At 43.2% G+C, this 22,543-nt stretch overlaps 1 protein-coding gene and 1 long non-coding RNA gene across 13 annotated transcripts in view; one reads left to right on the forward strand and one right to left on the reverse strand.

Annotated features, from left to right (window-relative positions):
- OTOA (otoancorin) overlaps window positions 1–11,009 on the forward strand; it is a 58,144-nt gene extending 47,135 nt beyond the window's left edge. For 5 of the 12 annotated variants that reach the window (XM_039491061.1, XM_039491060.1, XM_039491063.1 and 2 more), the window contains 4 exons: window positions 1,637–1,734; window positions 4,527–4,719; window positions 5,607–5,672; window positions 9,826–11,006. In XM_039491061.1, the coding sequence (XP_039346995.1) occupies window positions 1,637–1,734; window positions 4,527–4,719; window positions 5,607–5,672; window positions 9,826–9,827 (359 nt within the window). In that variant the 3' untranslated portion in view covers window positions 9,828–11,006. Of the gene's footprint in view, window positions 1–1,636; window positions 1,735–4,526; window positions 4,720–5,606; window positions 5,673–9,825 lie in introns of all 12 variants that reach the window. The other 7 variants (XM_039491070.1, XM_039491068.1, XR_005585408.1 and 4 more) reach the window with 6 other exon arrangements.
- LOC120373146 lies at window positions 1,617–22,529 on the reverse strand. Its single transcript, XR_005585412.1, has 3 exons — window positions 22,354–22,529; window positions 10,776–10,855; window positions 1,617–2,211 (listed from the first exon to the last, which is right to left on the reverse strand). It is a non-coding gene; the product is annotated as an uncharacterized LOC120373146 (long non-coding RNA).
- Between the last annotated feature and the right edge of the window lie 14 nt (window positions 22,530–22,543).

Consider the following 22,543-nt stretch of genomic DNA (forward strand, 5'->3'; position numbering starts at 1 on the left):
GTGTTTAGCTTGTTGGAGGACAGGGCCTTGATCTGCTCCCTGCATGTTCATGGAACCCATTTATAGAGAGCAGGCATGCCAAGTCAGCATTAAAGTTCTTCTGCTTACTCCAAGAATGTGGTCAGTTTAATAGTGACATGTTGTATGTCACTAACAAAATGTATGTGTGTTGCAGAGATAGCCTTCTGCAAAAGCAGACGGTTCCCTTGGTGAACAGAGTCCGCATAGTGATTTGTACAGTAACTCCTCACTTAAAGTCATCCCGGTTAACATTGTTTCGTTGCTGATCAATTAGACATCATGCTCGTTTAAAGTTGTGCAATGCTCCCTTATAATGTTGTTTGGCAGCCGCCTGCTTTGTCCACCGCCTGCAGAAAGAGCAACCCGTTGCAGCTGACTGGTGGGGGCTTAGAACCAGTAGGCTATCAATTGCTGGCAGTTCAGCTGTCCCTCCCCCCACTGCCATGTGCTGCTCCTGCCCTCTGCCTTGGAGCTGCTCTCTGAGACTCCTGCTTGCTGTGCGGGGGGTGGAGTGAGGGGAAGCAGGGGGCTGTCAGGGTGTCCCCCTCCCCCCTGCTCCTGTCCCCTGCTTACCCCATCTCCATAGAGCAGTGGGGGAAACGACAGGGCTCAGAAGGGAAGGAACTTGCTAGCAGCAGCTGCTGTCTCAACTTGCTGATCTACGTAAAAAGGCAATGTACTTAGGGTGGGGTCAGCGTACTTAAAGGGGCAATGCGCCTCTCTCTCTCTCTCTCTCTCTCTCTCTCAGGGTGTGTGTCTCTGTCTGCCATGCTGTCTCCCCTCCCTCCATTTGTGCTGCCTTGTAGAGTGTGAGGCTACATTAACAAATGTGTTAACCCTTGAGGGCTCAGCCGAGTGCTAGTTCATCATTCAGCACTAAGGCATTCCCTGGGAAATATTCCACCCTCTGACTTCACCACCTCAACCAAGATTCAGTCATCATTGCTGTGTACAGTATTAAATTGTTTGTTTAAAACGTATACTCTGTGTGTGTGTGTGTGTGTGTGTGTGTGTGTCTGTGTGATATACACACACACACACTTTTGTCTGGTGAAAAAATGTTCTCTGGAACCTAACTCCACCCCATTTACATTAATTCTTATCGGGAAATTGGATTCGCTTAACATCGTTTTGCTTAAAGTCTCATTTTTCAGGAACATAACTACAACGTTAAGCAAGGAGTTACTGTATTTAGGATTTCAGGGGGAGGGAGGTTACCATCTAATTTTGTATTGCAAATACTACTACTAATTAACTTCAATCATGGTATATTTGTTTTACTGAAAATGTGATATGTGTTTCTTATGTGCTACAGTTGTCTGTAAGCTGGTGGTTAGTGATGGTTACAGTGAAAGAAAGCAGGAAAAGGAATTGTGTATTTGTCTTTAAATATAACTTAATTACCTCTTATATCCGTTAAACTTGAGCATTCATTCAAGTGCACAAAAGGGTCTCTTTTTCTGTTTAATATAGGAGTGCTGATTTCCTCATGTTTTATTGGAACAGAGTTGAGACACAAATTTTGGCCAGATAATGTATTAATGTAAATTAGTCAAAACTTAACATAATGAAAAGGATGTGTGAACTAAGCTCTATTCCTATTTTGTCTTAATAGCTGGTTTAAATGAGAAAGAGTTTAAAGCTCTTGACAAAGATGTGATGCCATATTTCCAGCCAGCAGCCATAAGACACATACCTGATGAAGTTTTCAAAGTAAGTGCTTGGTTACTGAAGAAGTGTGATATTCCATCACTTTTACTTTATTATAAACAAACTGCAGTACTAATTTATGCTTCAATTTGAGTTTCTGCAGGACCCTTTCTGGCTTGATTATTAAGTGAGAGGCAGTTCAGTGTTTGAAGCATTAACTCGCAGCTATCTCATCTCTATTTGTGATGCACATAAAATGTCAAACTGTTTATTTTATTTATGCTTAGTGTAAAATGTGTTTCAAGGGAAAAAGCATTAAGAAAGTGTTTTAAAATTGCAGCCTGAGTACATAGGGGCAGATGGCTTAGAGCAAAGTCTGCGTCTCTAGTGATATTCTGTTGAGGTCTTTCTTTTCTTCTCTTTTATTAAGGACAGTGAATGCATTCATCCATACTATCACAGCTACAAACAGCCCCCTTGGTCATATCTGGGCTTTTTTGTTAATCCTAAATTCTGATAACATTCTCCTATGCAGCATTTCTGAAAGAAAGAAGGGGAGGGGGAAAGGCTGAATTCAGAATTGGTACAAGCAGATGCAACTCTGACTTAATTGGAATTCATCCTGTTTATGTCAGCTCTGAATATGGCCCAGAGACTAGCACATGGATCTTGAAGTCTCTGACCCAGACATTGTTTGACGTGGAGAGAAGATTAAAATTCTGCCCAACCACCTCTGGTTCAGACACTCGTGAGGTCAGTCACTCAGTGTAGTGATGGATAGATGAGCCAAACAGCTTAACGGTCAGCCTCCATAAAAGGAGAAACTCCTTAACCACAAGCTGCAAAGAAGTGGTCTATACTGCACCTTTGACAGCTCCAATAAGGCTGCAACCTCACTGTGTCACACTTTTCAGTGCTGGGGAAAATTCACAGAACAGAGGGTCGAAGGTATCCTTTAGAGCAGAGGTTCTCAAACTGTAGTCAAACTGGGCCACCCACCAGTGGTCCGCGAGCTCCATTCAGGTTGTCCATGGATAGTTCCCTCTAAGGTGCATGCCTAGGTGGCCGCACACAAAAGAATAAAGGGCCACCCACCTAATTAGTGGAGCTGCGCAGGTGTGGCTCCGCGAATTAGGTGCCTGGACCCTGGAGAAGATTCACATGTGGTGAGATGGTGGCCTTGGTAGGAATAGGGGGTAGGTGAGAGGGGGAAATGGGGTGAGAAGAGAGGGTGGGGGGCATTTGGGACGTGCAGGGCTGTGGTGGCCAGAGAAAGAGGCGACTTTCTCCAGCTCCAGAGCTGCGGCTGCTGGGGAGAGACAGTCCTCTTTACCAGCCCCAGCTCTGTGGCTGGGGAGAGACCCCTCTTCTTCCCAAACCCAGATCAGGGGCTGCTGCGGCAAGGGAGAGAGGGCACATCCATCGCATTAGAAAAATAAGATTACTGATATTAAAATCTGAGTTGTGTGTGTTTATTTGTAGAATAAAAAAACGTTAATTTTTAAAGTTTTTTTTATATAGCACTTTTATCCAAAATGCTTTACAATAGTTAGCTAATGGTATAAACAACATTTGGAAAGATCATTAAGTGGTCCACTGAGACCCTTAGCAATTTTCAAGTGGTCCACGGAAAAAAAGTTTGAGAACCACTCCTTTAGAGATTCTCAATAGAAATTCAGCAGATGCACACAAGAGAGAGAGATGGCCATGTGATGAAATTTCTAGATAGACATGGTTCTTTACAAAAAGAAAATACAGAATCCTTTCTGCTCTTCTTTAGGAATTCAAAGTGGCATTGATTTTTACTGTGGCTTTGTGTAGCTACAGCTTTATCTTAAGGCTTTCTACATGAAAAAGTAATACCAGTTTAACTAAAGCTATTGATTATAAGCAGATTTATCACTTTGTGGAAACTTAGTTCAGTTTCAGGGGTTTATTTTAAAAATTTACTGGAGCTTCTATGCAGAGGGTTGCACCAATTTAATTAAATAGGTTCAAACCTACTTACCCTTTATTTAAACTAAAGCAACTGTCTTATATAGACAAGGTCTCAGACAGACAGACAATTATAATTGATATGGAATTAAATTCTGATCTGTCACCTGGTCTACTTTTAAACTAAAATGTGACCCTTTATTAAAATAAAACTTGGATGCATAGCTGCAGCAGCAAAAAGAGCTTGCTCCATGGTGGAGTTAAACATTGAATGTTACTATAATTAAGGTAATACAGCAGGCATTGTAGATGCCTGTTTTACAAATTGGTTTAATCACCATGTACTGAAAGATAATTACTGTATGGTTATGATTATCTTGTTCCATTTTTAAAACAAGACAATGTGACCACATTTGGAAGATTTTCAATCTAGAAGGGAAGATCCAAGGGTGGAACAACATCTTTTCATCTTGCTACTCTATAGATAGCAGAATCCTGTGTCTATATCACATGCAGGCAAGAATGGGACAGGTTTGGAAAATGATGCAAGAGGAAAGAAACGAAAATAGTTTGGCAGTCATAGAGAGTAAACTCCCCTCTGCCCCCAAAGCAACTAAAACTGAGACTCCAATATCAGAGGGTTGACAGATACACTGGTAGCACAGAAAGTGTCTCCAGAACTTATGTACTGTCACAACCAAAGGAGAAGGCTGAAAGCTAGATGAGTGGCCAGTCAGGTAAACAGATATACAAATACTTAAAAAAACAAACCAAAAAAACCCAATACTGAGCACTTTTACAGCAATATAGAGTGTGGCTGTTTTTCTCACTCTAAGTACAAGGCAGTCTGGACCTCTGATTCACCTGTGTAATGTAGTGGACATCTTAAAGCAGTTTTTTTTTTTAACGTATTCCTCAAGGAGCTGTCTCCAGAACAAATAGCAAACCTTGGCCTTGAAAATGCAGCCATGGTTACTGAATCACAGAGAAACCATCTGAATGCATTACAGCTACAGAGTCTTCAGCTGGCACTAGATGGCGCCAGGACAAGCGTCCAAGATACACAAACTAGTGCAAGCATCATTCAGTCAACACATACTCCAGCCTCAAATGGTGAGTAGAACGCTTTGGAGCTGATCCTGAGAGATAATGAGCATCAACATATCCCACTGAGGTTAGTAGGGATTGCAGAGGCTCAGCACACATCAGGCACAGGCCCTTGTTTTGGAGTTGTACCATAATGAAAATTCTGGGCAACATCCAGGGTATGAGCTTCAGTGTCTGGATTATTAATCCTCAGTATTGAAAGATAATTGATAAAGGTTTTAACAATGCTCACAAAAATGTTTTAGTCAGTCAGAGGTTGCATTTACCCAGCTGGTGCAACTGGGTATAAATTACATCTCCAGCCCAGCTCTCTGCACTCCTGAGGGAAGTCACCCCAAGAAAAGGCAGGTACTGCTCTTACTGCTACTGCCCATGCTCCCAGGGGTTTTACAATGAGGAACAGTAGCTGTTATCAGGGCGTGGGGGTTCACACGAGCGCTGCAGGGGGGCTAAGAGCTGCTAGGTTGCTTTTGTTGTCATAGGAATTGAACTTCCTAGACCCAATAAAATTATTCTCAGCACCACTGCCTTACCTGTGCAATCTGCTCCCTGTGTAGTTCTACCAGAGGTAGGACTCAGTTTCCTGATCATCCCAGCACATAACGCTTGCCTGCTTACTCAGCTTTTCATTCATTTATTGCTATAGCAGCAATGTAGTAGGAGCTACCCATTTGAGGCTCTTCTCTGTTGGATGTGTGGATGTTAAATTGAATCTTCCAGCTGTCATAGCAAGAGGAGAATTTTGAGCAACTGAATATTCAGATTCTTGCAGTTTGCTTCAGTGCGAGTGTGGTTGGAGGTTTTCTGCTTGTTTAAGTGGGTGAAGTTGGGAAAGACAAGACAGCACTGAACACATTCCAGATGACACTAAGACAATGCTTTGTACTTTTCAGGTGCTCACTTTTCCAGTGGCTTCAGCATTTGGCTGTGTGCTCTGTATATCCTTTGTCCCACTTACTGTAAGCATGACCCTTTTACTTAAACGTTCTTGGGTAGCACATTTGTGATTTGGTATTAAATTAGGATTGATATAATAGGCATCACAGAAACTTGGTGGAATGATGATAATCAATGGGACACCATAATACAGGGTAGAACATATAAGGGAATGACAGAGTAGGTCATGCCGGTGGGGGAGTGGCATTACATGTGAAAGAAAGCATAGAGTCAAAAGTAGTGAACATCTTAAATGAATCAAACTGTACCATAGAATCTCTATGGATAGAAACTACATGTTTGAATAATCAAAGTATAGCAGTGGATATACATTGCCAACCACCTGACTAGGGTGGCGACGGTGATTGTGAAATGGTCAGGGAGATTAGAGAACTTACAAAAGCAGAAAACTCAATAATAAATGGGAGATTTCAACTTTCCCCATATTTACTGGGTACATCCCCTCAGGACGTGATGCAGAGATAAAATTTCTAGATACCCTTAATGACTGTTTTTTGGAGCAGCTAATTCTGGAACAAAAGGAGAGAGGCAATTCTTGATTTAGTCTTAAGTAGCACATAATATCTGGTCCAAGAGATGAATATAGCTGAAGTGCACAGTAAGAGCGACCGTAATGTAATTACTGTAACATCCTGGTAGGAGGGAAATAGCAAAGAAATCCACCACAGTAGCATTTAACTTGAAAAATGGAAACTACACAAAAATGAGGAAGCTAATTAAATGGAAATGAAAAGAAAGGGTCACAAAAGTGAAATACCTGCAAACTGCATGGAAACTTTTTAAAAACACCATAAGAGAGGCTCAAACTAAATGTATTACACCCCCCCCCAAAAAAAAAACAACCCAAAACACAGTAAGAGGATCAAAAAAAAAGCCACCATGGTTAAACGAGTAAAAGAGGCAGTTGGAGACAAAAAGGCATCCTTAAAAATTGGGAGTCAAATCCTACTGAGGAATTTAGAAAGGAGCATAATCTCTGGCAAGTCAAGTGTAAAAGTATAATTAGGCAGGCCAAAAAAAGAATTTGAAGAGCAACCAGCAAAAGACACAAAAACTAACAGCAAAAAAAAATCACATAGGAAGCCTGCCAACAGCTTCTGATCAGTGGGTCAACTGGACGATAAAGGTGCTAAAAGATCATTCAAGGAAGACAAGGGCTGTTGCAGAGAAGCTAAATTAATTCTTTGCATTGGTCTTCACTGCAAAGGATGTGAGGGAAATTCCCACTCCTGAGCCATTCTTTTTAAGTGACAAATCTGAATAACTGTCCCAGATTGAGGTGTCAGTAGGAGGCGGCTTTGGAACAAATTGATAAATTAAACCGTTATAAGTCACCAGGACCAGATGGTATTCACCCAAGAGTTCTGAAGGAACTCAAATATGAAATTGCATAAGTACTAACTGTGGTATGCAAGCTATCATTTAAATCAGCCTCTGTACCAGACAACTGGAGGATAGCTAATGTGATGCTGATTTTTAAAAAAGGCTCCATAGGTGATCTTGGCAGCTGCAGGCCAGTAAGCCTGACTTCAGTATCAGGCAAACTGGTTGAAACTATAGCAAAGAATAAAATTATCAGACACAGATAAACACAATATGTTGGGAAAGAGTCAACATGGCTTTTGTAAAAGGAAATCATGCCTCACTAATATATTAGAATACTTTGAGAGTGTCAACAAATGTGGACAAGGTTGATCGAGTGGATATAGTGTACTTGGACTTTCAGAAAGCCTTTGACAAGGTCCCTCACCAAAGGCTCTGAAGCAAAGTAAGCAGTGATGGGATGGGGGAAGGGTCCTCTCATGGATCAGTGACTAGCAGCACCAACTTTCTCTGGCACCAGTGGGCCACCCCATCCCGCCTCCACCTTCGCCCCGCCCGCATTCCAACCCCATCCCCAAAGTCCCTGCCCAAACTCCGCCCCCTCCCTGCCCCTATTGGATCCCTTCCCCAAATTCCCGCCCTTGCCCCGCCTCTTTCCCCAGTGCACAGCGTTCCCCCACTTCCCCCCTCTCTCTCTGCCCCGCAAATCAGCTGTGTCGCAGCACAAGGGCTGGGAGGGAGGAGAAGCAGGATGTGAAGGCGCACTCGCGGTGGAGGTGAGCTGGAGCAGGGGGGCGGAGCGGGGCCACGGGGAGCTGCAATTTTTTTCCATGGGTGCTCCGGCCCCGGAGTGTCAACAAATTTTTTAACCAGTTACTGACATAGGTGCCACAGAGTCGGCACCTATGTCAGTAACTGGTTAAAAAATAGGAAACAAAGGGTTGGAATAAATGGTCAGTTTTCACCGTGGAGAAATGTAAATAACGGAGTCCCCCAAGGATCTGTATTGGGACCAGTGCTGTTCAACATATTCATACATGATTTGGAAAAAGGGGTAAACAAGGAGGTAGCAAACTTTGCAGACAATACAAAATTACTCAAGATAGTTAAGTCTAAAGATGACTGCAAAGAGTTACAAAGGGATGTCACAAAACTAGGTCACCGGGCAACAAAATAGCTTAAGAAATTCAGTGTTGATAAATGCAAAGTAATGCACATTGGAAAACATAATCCCAACTATGCATACAAAATGATGGGGTCTAAATTAGCTGTCACCACTCAAGAAAGATCTTGGAGTTACTGTGGATAGCTCTCTAAAAATATCCACTCACTGTGCACTGGCAGTCAAACAAGCTAGTAGAATGTTAGAAACCATTAGGAAAGGCATCAATAAGAAGACAGAAAATATTATGCCACCATATAAATCCATGGAACACCCATGCCTTGAACAAATGCGCATGGTTTCGGTTACCCCATCTCAAAAAAGATATCTTAGAATTGGAAGAAGTACAGAAAAAGGCAACAAAAATTATTAGGGTTTGGAATGGCCTCCATATGAAGAGAAATTGAAAAGACTAGGACCGTTCAGCTAGGAAAGAGACAAATGAGGGGGATATGATAGAGGTTCTATAAAATCATGAATGGTGTGGAGAAAGTGAATAAGGAAGTGTTATTTACTCCTTCACATAAGAACCAGGAATCACCCCATTAACTTAATAGGCAGCAAGTTTAAAACAAACATAAGGAAGTACTTCTTTACACAGTCACGTATGAAACTCATTCCCAGGGGATGTTATAAAGGCCAAAAGTATAACTGGGCTCAAAAAAAGAATTAGACAAGTTCACGGAAGATAGTCATTGAGGGACCCGTTAGCCAAGATGATCAGGAATGCAACCCCAGGCTCTGATTGCCAGAAGCTGGAACTGGACAACAGGATGGATCACTCAATAATTGCCCTGTTCTGAAGCCTCTGGCACAAGCCATTGTTGGAAGAGAGGATATTGGGCTAAGTGGGCCATTGGTCTGAGCCAATAGGGCCATTCTGATGTTCTTAATTGAGTCACTTAAAGAGTGGGAGAATGACAAAAAATTCTTTGTAGAAGGCTGAGCATATCACTAGTTTTTTTTGGGAAGGGGCAGTTTTTTTGACACTGCACCAGGGCTTTGGAGCTGTGCTCTGGCTCCGCTCCAGCTCCAGGCAAAAACCTGCAGCTCCACTGCTCCAGCTCTGGGCTCTGCTCCAAAGCCCTGCACTGCACAGCCCTATGCATTCAATAGATGGCTCTTTGAAGCAGAGACAGAAATCAATCATGACAGTAATGGTTTATCCGAAGGGCGGGAGGGGGATGACGGGTAAAGAACTCCCCTAGTGGATAGCAGTTCCTGAGTACTATTACTAATTATCATGATTACTTGTGTCTGTTAGAGGTAGATTAGCTTAGTATCTAAAAGGGGAAAACATTTTCTTACTCCTATTACTGGAAATATGACCTTTGATAGGATGAATACTTAAGATTTCTCTCTCTCTCACACACACACCCCCTCTTAATTAATTTGTAAGTTAGCAGCAGGCACTATTATCCTGAAGTTAATTTGCTTATATTATACATATATAATTTGATTTCCACTGCTGCTTTCATATCCTGCCACACAAACTCCTGTTTTAAGTGTTAGTGGTAACATTCATTGGTTCTTCTGTATTATTATTGAACGGGAACAGTGACAGACTAAAATTCAGAGTTGTAGTTTAGCAAAATACCTGCCCTAGTGTCCCATTGTTTAAAAATGCTAACATTCTGTAGCACTAATTTGCTTTTCTGTTTGTTTTCCAGAAGCCTAGAACTCACATGGGAGTTGATAGAACAGATCATTTAGAAAGCCAATCAAGCTACCAAAATTCAGTGGATAAAGAGCTGCAGCTTAGCAAGAATTATGGAGGCTGAGTCTCTCTGGGCTGCTTGAGCATAATAGTGGTTAGTGTCTTAAAAGGCAATAAACTGATCCAGCACACAATTTCATGATACAAGTATAGAAAGCAGGTGCTATTTTGCTGCCATAGATTAAAGAGTTTTTAGGACTCCTCCAACCCTTTCATGACAAGTTGGTGTCTCATGAAAACCAGTGAAGGCTTCAGATTTATACACGTTACAGAGAAGCCTCAATGACTCAGGAGACTGATATAGCGATATAGATTGTTAGGCAGCCGGTGTGCTGTGGCCATGGCTTTACTTATGGACCAGTTCAGTCTCATTGCTTCCTTGTACTTCCCTGTCTGTCTTAGCCATTTATTGTTTCTTCTGATATTTTGATTGTAAGCTCTTCAGGGTAGGGACTGTCCTTGTACAGTACGATGGGACCCTCGTTGTTACCACAATATAGAACCTTTCATCTTTAGGCTGCTGTGTGAATCCTGCCCACATAAGCAGTGACAGGCTGTTACCATTCAATGGCTTAGAATTGAATGGGCCATGGAGACTCAGCTATCCTCATCCCTAGAAGTGCCACTCCTGACTAGGGTTAAAGCGTATGGCTGAGGCAGCATAGGGTAAACTTGCTCTGCCGCTTCTCCTGCTGTAGTTCTTGTGGGAATAAAGGACTTCAGCTCTCGGAAGAGGCACTCTAGCACTTTCCAGTACACTAAGTTCACACTCCTTAAACAAAATGAATCCAGAAAATATTGTGTTTTATCAACATATAGATTGTGTCCAGTATTTAAAATGGGAAGATTTTCATGGCAAGTCCCAATATTTTAAACAGTGACAGATACATAACAATTCTTTACCTCTTCTTTTGCATAATTACCATGGATTCTTGGCAGCAACACCAGCAAAAGACAAACATTAATTTTGCAATTGCAAAAGTCTGTGGAATAAGAAGACAGTGAGCTGTTTAAGTACATTTAAATAGAGGTAGGACAATACATCATCTAGAAAATACTGTTATTCCTGTTAGGTTATATTATAATAAATCATATTTCAAATCTTGGTTCATGTCTGTATTTTTTCAAATGTGACAGTGTTATGGGCAATCTTATGTCCTTTGGTATTGCTTTATGAACATATCTACCATTGCTAAAGGTTATCTCACTTATTTCTCTGCTAAAGTAGTTATCAGTTATCCCATTGCATTCATTTTCTGTATGAAAAAAGATTGTTGCATTTATTTAAATATAAAGGATCTTGTTTTTTAATCAGCCCCAGAAAATGCACTTAAATTGTGTCAGTGGATCAACTACTATATTTAAAGATTCAGCTGTTTAGTCTTATTAAAAATTCCTGTATCAATTAGATGTGAAAGCACTAAAAGTTTGTTTGAGCTCCACAGTTTACCCGAGTGAAATTCCACTTGTGTGTCAATTAAAATGCAGAAGAAGATGTTTTTATAGTCAAGATGACAGTCGGCACTTCCATTTAGAGGTATTAAGCCACAGAAAGAGTAGCTGCACTACAAACCTCAAATACCTATAGCACTAGCAAGGGACACTGTTCCTGGGCTTGGTGCCTGGGCTTGATTCTGCTTCCAGTTACATCAGTAGTTGTTCAGCCTTTAACTTTAATCAAAGCAGAACTGGGCACTTTGTTTTGTACACTCTGGGGAGTAGACTTTTAAATGCAAATGGTTTTAAAACCTTAAGATCCTTGATTTATTTTTGTGAAGTTAGTCAGTAGTCAATACCTTCGGTATTACAGTAAACACTTGGGCATATACATTTTAATAGTAACAAATTTAGGTAGAGTAGTAGTATCAACTACTGGTATGTAGGTACAGTGATATCTATCTCAAGGGAAGATCATGAGGCATAATTTTTGTTTGTAAAGTAATATGAGCACTTTGGATGAAAGGCTCTGGAGAAATGCAAGTTTTTATTCTCCAGTGTACCCCTTTTAGAAAACACTACTGTAGAGCAGTTCTCCAACAATGGAATTCATAGGATTTTCCATTCAACACGCTAGTAACTTAATCACTGAGTGTAGTGTCCTTTTGGAATGTGACTAAAGCGTGATGATTCCAAGGGTGCTTGTTGACTTGGTATCTGAAAATATCATCGCTGTGAGCATCAAAGGAAGTGTTACCATCACACTTGCATATGTACAGCCAATCTACCACATACTAGCAGCTACACTGAAAAGCAGTGAGTGCGAGTGAGGTTTTATGTATTAAGCTGAGAAGGAAGGATTTTTTTTCTATAGAAATCCCTTCCTTTAAGTTGTCACTGTCATTTACACAGCACCCAATACACTTTTGAAGTTATAAAGAAAGACATAAAAAACAAGAAACATAAGAACAGCCGTACTGGGTCAGACCAAAGGTCCATCTAGCCCAGTATCCTGTCCCAACAGTGGCCAATGCCAGGTGTCCCAGAGGGAATGAACAGAACAGGTAATCATCAAGTGCTCCATCCCCTGTTGCCCATTCCCAGCTTCTGGCAAACAGAGGCTAGGGACACCATCCCTGCCTATCCTGGCTAAAGGCTCAAACTACATAGCTCACAAAGTCATTGTACGATAATACATACTTTGAGGAAGCAAACATTTTGAGGACTGCATTGTCAAGACAGATGCTTCTCCCTTCTCATTACTATACCTAAAAGGTGAGCAATCAACCAGTACTCAAATAAATTCTGATGAGAATCATGTATGTCACACATCCAGTGTACTCATGCGTCTAGGCAGTGCTTAAGCTTTACAATTCATTTTGCAAGATAAAAATGGCCAGTGGCAACAAAAACATGGGACAGCTTCTGATGTGTTGTACTGATGTAAATTCAGAGTAATTCCAGTCATAAGATCAGCATCTGATGCTGAATGCTGCTGCTGCTTCGAGTAGTGTCCCTGTGGGTGCTCCACTTCAGTGTCTGTGGGTCCCTGTACCAGAGATCTGAGATTTTAGGTAGCAGTGCTCAGTCGGGGCATGCATGTTCCTTCTCTACTGTCCTCAGCTGCAGACGGAGCTCAGTGGCAGTGCTGCCTCTTTGAAAATCTCTAGAAAAGAAAATAGTTTAAACTATCTAAGAGCTAATAAGCTTAATTAGACTTTACTTAGGCAGTTATTTAAAAAAAAAGTTTTCTGTTTCTTTCCCTTCAGTCTTTGTTTTCTTAGATTAGCAGTGGAAATACAGTTTTAACCAATTTCTACACTTTTCTTCACATTTCCCTTCCCAGTTGCGGGAAAAATCAAACACAATGCCAGGCTCACCCGATTTTAAAAGATGCTATGGCCGTTGTTCATATGGCTGCGTCTGCCACATCGACTGAGGCCTGTAGAGCCGTGCTGGCTATTATTTGTCCCCCAGTCATGATGGCCTTGAGCTGGGGATGTTTGTCTTCAGGAAGATCCTCTAAGAGTTCCTGCGGTTTGCCATAATTAGAGAAGTCATAATTTGTCTGCAGACAAGGACGGTAGAGGAGGAACTGAGGGGGTTGGGTCATTTACGCACTACAAGAGGCGCCAACGACACCGTGAGACAGCTGCTGCGCATGCATGCCCCGACTGAGCACTGCTACCTAAAATCTCCAATCTCTGGCGCAGGGGTGCACCGACACCAAAAATGGAGCACCCACAGGGACACGCATCTCGAAGAACCATCGTTACTGCACAAGGTGAGTCGCTTCTTCTTTCCAATGTTGAGTATTCTTGTAAAAGAGGACACGCCCATCTAAGTAAAATAGTTAAATCCAGGATATTAACAGTTAGAAAGTCCCTTTTCAGCTTAACCACCATTTTAATATTTTGCATGAAAGAAGTTAAATCCCATTGCTGATTGAGAGGTGTATGATTTATTAAACCAGGCTTAATGTCAAGGCTTCTTAAACTCTGGTTTCATGGTAAATACAGTTTGAAGTGTGGAGAGAGGAGGAGGGGTCCAGTGGTTGGGATGCTAGCCTGGAACATGAGACCCAATTTCAATTCCCTTGCTCCATTATAGGGTCCTACCAAATTCACGCCATGAAAAACATGTCACAGACAGTGAAATCTGGTCTCCCCCCATGAAATCTGGTCTTTTGTGGGCTTTTACCCTATACTATACTTGTTTCATGGGGGAGACCAGTGTTTCTCTAATTGGGGGGGCCTGACTCAAAAGGGAGTTGCAGGGGGATCACAAGGTTATTTTAGGGGGGTCACGGTATTGCCACCTTCTTTTCTATGCTGACTTCAGAGCTGGGTGGCCAGAGAGCGGTGGGTGTTGGCTGAACACCCAGCTCTAAAGGCAGCGCCCCACCAGTAGCAGTGCAGAAATGCCATACCATGCCACCCTTACTTCTAAATACCATACCATGCTACCTTTACTTCTAAATATCCTGAATCCAAATCCAAGTTCAGGCCTCAATGTGGCATTAATGCCGGACACACAAAGAAAAAGAAAAGTAGCGAGCAATGGAGCCCAGAAGGAGAAATTTTGATGGGAATGAGTGGGATCACTCCAACGGAGCGAGGGCTACAAGAGACTGAAAAGTGTGTTGATTTTAGTAAATGTGAAAAAATCAAGTTCCAATGTGAATGTTTCCATCAGGTATAACAGGTACATGCACTGGGTCACTTTTCAGTCAGCAGTTCCTGGACTACTCCAGTCATCATGCTAGCAAGCTGGACCCTGTGACAAGTAGTAATTAGCCCAGCACCAAAACTGCAGAATGCTCTTAAAATATCAATGAAGGCATTTGAAAATTTAAGAGGTCATCCATCCAGATGGGTATTTATTTAGAGTCTGCAGTTAACATCATAAGAAATGTCTCCGTCAGTTTTGAAATGTTGTGGGGATAAAGGATTTGTCTGGCTATGAATGGTTTTAGTCTACTAAAATGAAATGACCTGTCTGGGAACAATCCTTACATTTTATTCAAATTAATTTTCAGTTTCACTTTATATTAATCATACTTTTACCAAGTCTGAAATCCTGACATTTATTCCTCCCTTAAATGAGCCAGTACCCTTGGGCTACAAATTCACAAGGAGTGTAAGGATGGGAAAATACTACTTTGGTTTACTGAAAGCCAGAAGTTTAGTTGCTGTTTCTCCACTTTGTGAGTTAAGTCTTCTACAAGCATGGGAGAGCTTTGTGTTACTGACAACTCTTCCCTTAATCCACGTCTGGAGACAATGGCTCTAAAAAGCCCATTTGATGAGCTGTGCCCCCTACATTAAGGAACACTGTCAAATTAGTACAGGTTAATACAAGTTAGAACCTGTACAAGTTAGGAAAACTCTCTAAGTGATTGCCAAAATAGGAAACTCCCAACACACGTTGAGCTTCTAACCAAACCCACTCACGCCCAAGAACGTCTTTAAGCTTTCTTCAGAAAAAGAGGCTCTCTTGTGGATCAGTATATACAGCCTCCACTGAAATACAGTATAGAGATAGCCAGCAAACTTTCCCAAGAACAAGGTATATCTTCTGGACCCTCCAAGTGCTCATAGATCCATTTTATTATGCCAAGTGTCCTGTCTGTCATGAATGACTTTAGAATCTCTACTCAGCCCCTACATAGTTAAATCAAGGGTCTTATCTCAAGTACCTCAGTTGACCCCAACTGCCTTACTGGAAATCAGGGACAACGGCTGGCTTGCACCATATAAGGCTTTATCAAAGTTAACACCTGGTCCTTTAATTGTACCAGGAAGCAGATAAATCATTGCAGTTGTCAGAACAAAACTGTTTCCTTACTTTAGCAAACAGGCAATATACATCCGTCTATGTGCCTGCCCCCCTTTTTTTGACCATCAGCTGTACTTCCGTTTCAGTCGGCTTTTGTAATCCCGGTTAATGAGGATTTTCTTTTTCTCGTGATTCAGTCCTGTTGTGCAGGGCTTACAATCAGAATGATTGTGCAGTGATGTACTAAATGTAGAAGCTGTGATTGTCAGATTTCTTGGTTGGCTAGCAATGGTGGCGTGCCACATTTACCTTCAAGATTTTAGTGGATATTAATTAACCTTAAGCCCCTTAACAGTGTCTCACTTATATTCTGAAGTCTCTTTGGAGTTTTTAATTTTTTATTTATTTTTTTATTGCCAGAGGAAAAGGTGTAGAACAGAAGAACTAAATAGAGCTTCTCATTTTAGGTTTTACCTGATAAAACCTAATACCCGTGAAACAAAACAAACAAACAAAAACCCAGAAAAACTCTCCTGTAAAAACAATGAGGAGTCCTGTGGCACTTTAAAGACTAACAGATTTATTTGGGCTTTCGTGGGTAAAAAACGCACTTTTTCAGATGTTAAAAGAAAGTGGGTTAGAAACAAGCTCTCCATACTATTGCATGAACTGAGAATATTTGACAGTTAGAGGAAGGATGTCAGTTCTGTGTCCTTGATACATTTATTATCAGTTCCAGTTGTGCCTCCAGTTCCAGTTGTTTAAGTACTTTTATTTTAGTCATAGCTTTAGAAGCATTTGAACAGATAATTATCCATGCCTAAAATGCCATACAATTAATCCTGGATCAAGCTACTTCTCCAGGAATCAACAAAATCTGGTTGCTCAACTAAGTATTCTTCTAAGAAAGAAAGAAAATTGTACTTACTGGACCTGACTCTCTTACATCAGTGTAAAACAGGTGTATGGTGCCACTGCAGACACCAATGGTCTAACTTACATTGTTTTTCTATGGAATGGTTGCTATCACTTAGCATGATTGATGTAGTCCATTTTCATTGGAATTTCAATATAGTTCTTCAAATATTAGATTTGAGTAACCAACACCTGACTTGTGCCCTCAATTGTGGTCCTACTTGCTGCCATCTAAACAAATATATTTGATGGTGCCTAAAACATATTTGACCATCTATTTAAGATGGTTGGTTCATCAGAGCCTATATCCAATAGCTTTCCAAACACTACTAAGCCCATCTTTCCTGAGGCACTTTACAGGAAGAGAGGGGCTAAGGATATCAAGGAATTTGTCAAGGACTGGACATGCTGGACTTATGAGTTTGGTATTTAGAGCATGATGGCAATCTTATTTGTCTTGATAATGCATCTTTGAAAATATGTAAAAATGTTCCCGTCACAGCGTGGGTGCTTCTTTTAATAAACAATAATAAACTGAATTATAATTTGACATGAAATCATAATTCTGCTTACACTCAGGTGCTAAGTAAACCCTTTAAAGAGGATAAACATTGAAAAGGAAAAAAAAGTTGCAGTTAGAATCATTTCACTATTTTTCAAGTGACAAAATAAAAATATTTTGCTTGTGAAGAATTTTCTGACTTTTCTCAAGCATGGCAACCCTTTTGTAACAGATATCAGCTTTCTACAATAATAAAGCAGTTATATTATTTTCTCAAAGTGGGTGTACTGGAGTGCAAAATATGTTTATTGAAAAGCTTCCATGACTTAAAAAAAAAAAAAACCTAGCTGGAAGAACCTACTTCCTATTTCTCAGTAGTCTTTAGATGACTTACTCATATGAAAGTGTCCCTAGATTACTTTGCCTAAAGGAACAGTTGTCCTCTGCCTGACTGCCTTTTCACAGCAAGAACTGGAAAGAGTGAAAGTACTCCTTTGGAGTAGATGCATCTTTGATCTGGATATTGGGCACGTACCATGGTGATAAATGTCATAAGAGCCTAGGTAGGACTTTTCTTCAGGTTTAGGATTTCATTTCTTCAAAAACACTGGGTGAAAGTTTGCAACATGAAATGTTGCAGGTGACAATATCACTGGTCTACTTGAAAGGCATATATAAGGTTTCTGAGTTTTCTCTTCCTAGCCCCATTAAACTAGAATCAAACCCCAACTTTATCTTCAAAAAGAAAACAAAAGTCACTATGTAAATACCTATCAAGTACGCCATACATCCAGTGGTGAGCTGGAGCCGGTTCGCACTGGTTCACAAGAACCAGTTGTTAAATTTAGAAGCCAGTGTAGAACCAGTTGTTAAAGGGGCCAGGGGGTGGGCAAACTCCAGTCCACGGGCCACATCTGGCCCACAGGACCATCCTGTCCGGCCCACCTGAGCTCCCAGCTGGGGAGGCTCCCCCGGTCCCTCCCCCACTTCCCCCTCTCAGAGAGCCCCAGCGTGCTGTGCCGCCGGTGCCAGCACTCTGGCCAGTTCTGCAGCTCCTGCTGCTTTGAGTAGCATGGTAAGGGGGTGGGGCTGCGAGCTCCAGCGGGCCGCGCGGCATCCATACACGCTGCCCTGAGCAGCATGGTAAGGGGGCCAGGCCGGGGCTGGGAGGAGGAGTTGGATAAGGGGGTGGAGGTTCTGGGGGGGCGGTCAGGGGATGGGAAATGGGTGGTTGGGTAGGCGTGGGAGTTCTATGGGTCTGTCGGGGTGGTGGTGGATGGGGTTGGGGAAGTCCGGGGACAGGGAGCGGGGCGAGTTGGGTAGGGGGTGGGGTCCTAGGGGGCAGTTAGGGTGGGGGGGTCTCGGGAGGGAGTGGTCAGGGGACAAGGAGCAGGGAGGTTTGATGGGTTGCGGTTTCTGAGGGGGGCAGGACGTGGGTTGGGGTTGGATGGGGAGGGGGGAGACAGGCACATGGGGCTTGTACTCACCGCGCGGTTCCCTACTGGATCTTCAGTGGCACTTCGGTGGCGGGTCCTTCACTCGATCCGGGTGAAGGACCCGCTGCCAAAAATCCGCCGAAAGCCCAGAGTGAGTGAAGACCCCCCCCACACTGCCGAAGTAGGGAACCGGTTATTAGGATTTGGGGAGCTCATAACTGCATTAGAAGTCAGAATATGGACATTTGAACAGGCTTCCTAGAAAGCGAGGAAAGCTGCCCTCATCCCATTTGTCCAAATAGAGCTTTTTAAAAAGAGATTCCTACCTACATATGTTGTCCAACTGTCTGGTAATTACATCACCCCAGCATGACTGGCTTGGTCTTTGCCAAAAATGTGAGAGACTAGACACAATAAGGACAAAACACTAGGAAGCCTACTTCAATCTAAGCATATTTATAAAGCACCCATGACTGTGGTATCCAGTATTGTTGGATTAGTTTGCTGATGCTTAATTAAAGTTTGTAAAGCACTTTGAAGATGAAAGTGTTATTAGTGCAGGGAATGATCCTGCATTGGCAGGGGATGGTGTTAGATGCCCTAGAAGGTCTTTTCCACCTCCAGTTATGATTTCATGAAACCCTATATCAGCGGTTCTCAATCTTTTACTTTCTGAGCCCCCCCCCCATCCCCAACATACTATAAAAAGTCCAGGGACCAGCTGTGCCTTAACTGATGTTCTGCATACAAAAGCCAGGGCTGGCATTAGGGGGTAGCAAGCAGGGCAACTGCCCAGGACACCACAGGGGGCTCTGTGAAGCTAAGTTGCTCAAGTTTCAGCTTCGACCCTGGGTAGCAAGGTTCGGGACCCTGGGCTGCAGTCCTATGTGGTGGGGCTTTGGCTTTCTTCCTTGGGTCCTAGCGAGTCTAACATCAATCATGCTTGGCAGACCCTCTGAAACCTGCTTGCAGCCCCCTGACCCCTGGTTGAGAAACACTGCCCTAGATGATTATTCACCAGTTTCTACAAGGGCAAGATTATCCACCATGTGTTTTCCTCTGAAACCAGGCAAATCATTTTGAGGGGCCTTTTATTCCTTGATTTCTGATCCTACTGCTCTGCCTCCCTTCCTCCCTTCTGTTTAAGTTTAGTCTCTACCATTCTGAGGGAGTAAGATTTAGGGTTAGAATAGCAAGTATTCACATCAAAAACCCAATTCTGGGGCTATAGTCATCCAAATGCAGGTGGGCAACATAACGTTACCCGTCACAGCTTGAATTTTGAGTACTCACAGGCTGTTAGTGAATGAACTACAGCCCCAGAAATATTCATAAAAATTATGCAAAATAATTGTGATTAATAAGTGCAAGAGTCAGTCTGCTCCTGGACAGTTTGTAAACAAAAAGCAAAAATAATTGTTATCTGCTGTGAATTATTTGTCCACCTCTATTGTCATGCTGAATGTCTAGCTTGTAGGAGAGAGGCCTAATATTGCTTCAAGTAAGTGTAATACCTAAATCTTAATAACACTTTTCATCAGTAGATCTCAAAGTGCTTCACAAACTTTAATGTTTTTTATTGTCACAACAATAAAAGGTGAGGTAGGGAAGTGCTATTTTCTCCATGTTACAGATTGGGAACTAACACACTTATAGGGAATGTCTACACTGCAAAAGAAGGTGTGTTCCTCACTCCAGACAGTTAACACACATCAGCTAACTCAGGTTAAAATAGCAGTGATGACACAGCAACTTGGCTTTTACCTCAGGTCAGCAGCTTGAGTTCAACGTACGGGGAGCTTGAGGTTGCTATTTTAACCCAAGTTAGCTGATGTGGGTAGCTAACTGAGTTAAGAAAATGTTTTTTTCTGGGGTGGGAACAGTGTAGACATGCCCAGAGAGGCACAAGTGACCAGCAAGTTAAAGAAGTATGGGCTGGATGAATGGACTAGAAGGTGGATAGAAAGCTGGCTAGATCGTCGGGCTCAACATGTAGTGATCAATGGCTCCATGTCTAGTTGGCAGCCGGTATCAAGTGAAGTGCCCAAGGGTCAGTTCTGTGGCCGGTTTTATTCAATATCTTCATTAATGATCTAGAGGATGGCGCGGACTGCACACTCAGCAAGTGTGCAGATGACACTAAACTGGAGGAGTGGAAGATACGCTGGAGGGTAGGGACAGCATACAGAGGGACCTAGACAAATTAGAGGACTGGGCCAAAAGAAATCTGATGAGGTTCAACTAGGACAAGTGCAGAGTTCTGCAATTAGGACGGAAGAATCCCAAGCACTGCTACAGACTAGGGACCGAATGGCTAGGCAGCAGTTCTGCAGAAAAGGACCTAGAGGCTACAGTGGACAAGAAGCTGGATATGAGTTGACAGTATGCCCTTGTTGCCAAGAAGGCTAATGGCATTTTGGGCTGTATAAGTAGGGGCACTGCCAGCAGATCGACATTGGTGAGGTCTCATCTGGAATACTGTGTCCAGTTTTGGGCCCCACACTACAAGGATGTGGAAAAATTGGAAAGAGTACAGCGGAGGGCAACAAAAATGATTAGGGGGCTGGAGCACGAGACTTATGAGGAGAGGCTGAAGGAACTGGGATTGTTTAGTCTGCAGAAGAGAAGAACGAGGGGGGATTTTATAGCTGCTTTCAACTACCTTAAAGAGGGTTCCAAAGAGAATGGATCTAGACCAGTGGTCCCCAACCTTTTCGTCTGGCGGGCGCCAGACAAAGGACCATGGCAGCGGTGGAGCATCCGCCGAAATGCCACCGAATTTCTGCGGCATTTCGGCGGCGACACCTCTCGATGACATTGCTTGTCAGCGGCAAGCGGTGTCATTGAGAGGCATCACCACTGAAATGCAGAAATTCAGAGGCATTTCGGCGGATGCTCCACCGCCGGCCAGGAACGCGTTGGGGACCCCTGATCTAGACTGTTCTCAGTGGTACCAGATGACAGAACAAGGAGTCATGGTCTCATGTTGCAGTGGGGGAAGTTTAGGTTGGATATTAGGAAAAACTTTTTCACTAGGAGGGTGGTGAAGCACTGGAATGGGTTACCTGGGAGGTGGTGGAATCTCCTTCCTTAGAGATTTTTAATGTCAGGCTTGACTAACCACTGGCTGGGATGATTTAGTTGGGGATTGGTCCTGCTTTGAGCAGGGGACTGGACAAGATGACCTCCTGAGGTCCCTTCCAACCCTGATAGCCTATAATTCTATGACTGACCCAAGGTCACACAGAAGTCTGTGGTGGAGCAGGGAACTGAACAATCTCCCATGTCCTAGGCTAGTGCCCTAACCATTGGGCCAAGATTAGTTGTGACCTCTCTGGTTTGGAACATCTTCTCTGACACAAAGTTCCCAATGTAAGAGGCTAATAGATCAAGCAATCATACATAGCTTGTCTACAAACAAGATTACAGCCTTATATGAGGGCAATACCCTTAGCCCCCTGCAGGGAGTGCCAGTGACTATGACAAATGCTGCACTTGCAATTAAGTTGACTTGCAAGACTCCAGACTCCAAAAATAGGCCCAAGTCAAAGGAAACCTGCTCCGAGCAAGTCAGCTAGTCCAGTGATGTGACCCATACCCTAAGCGAGAGAGATCAGCACAGGAGTGCCCCAAGAGGGGCAGGCACTTTCTGAAACACAGTGGAAGACACAGTCCCTGGCCCAAGACCAGTATGTCCTGTCTGGCACCCCTGGGCAAGCGGACAGGAAGGGACCATCTTCTGTAAACCTCCTGCCCGCCTTACCCTGCACCCTGAGGCGCTGAAGCACAGCCCCGAGCTACGGTTGGGCAGAGCTAGTCATGCCCGGAGTGCAGATGAAGCTGCTGGATGAGGGGGTGGGGGCGGCAGGGAGAGGACACGGGTGTGAGGGCTGTACTGGGGGAGCGAATTTACCTCGTGCACCCGGCTCCTCAAGCCCAGCAGCAGCAGCAGCGCTGGCCGAGCGGTGAGTGACTTGTCTGGAGGGGCCGTGTCTGCTGCTCACGGGACACGCCTCGCGCCGCGCCCCGCCCCTCCCGCGCGTGCCAAACGGGCCTGGGGACTCAGGGGCGTGCGAGCGCGCCCAGCCCCGAGGCGGGGGAGG

This window comes from Mauremys reevesii, linkage group 10 (genome assembly GCF_016161935.1).
Source record: "Mauremys reevesii isolate NIE-2019 linkage group 10, ASM1616193v1, whole genome shotgun sequence".
NCBI classification, from domain to species: Eukaryota; Metazoa; Chordata; order Testudines; family Geoemydidae; genus Mauremys; species Mauremys reevesii.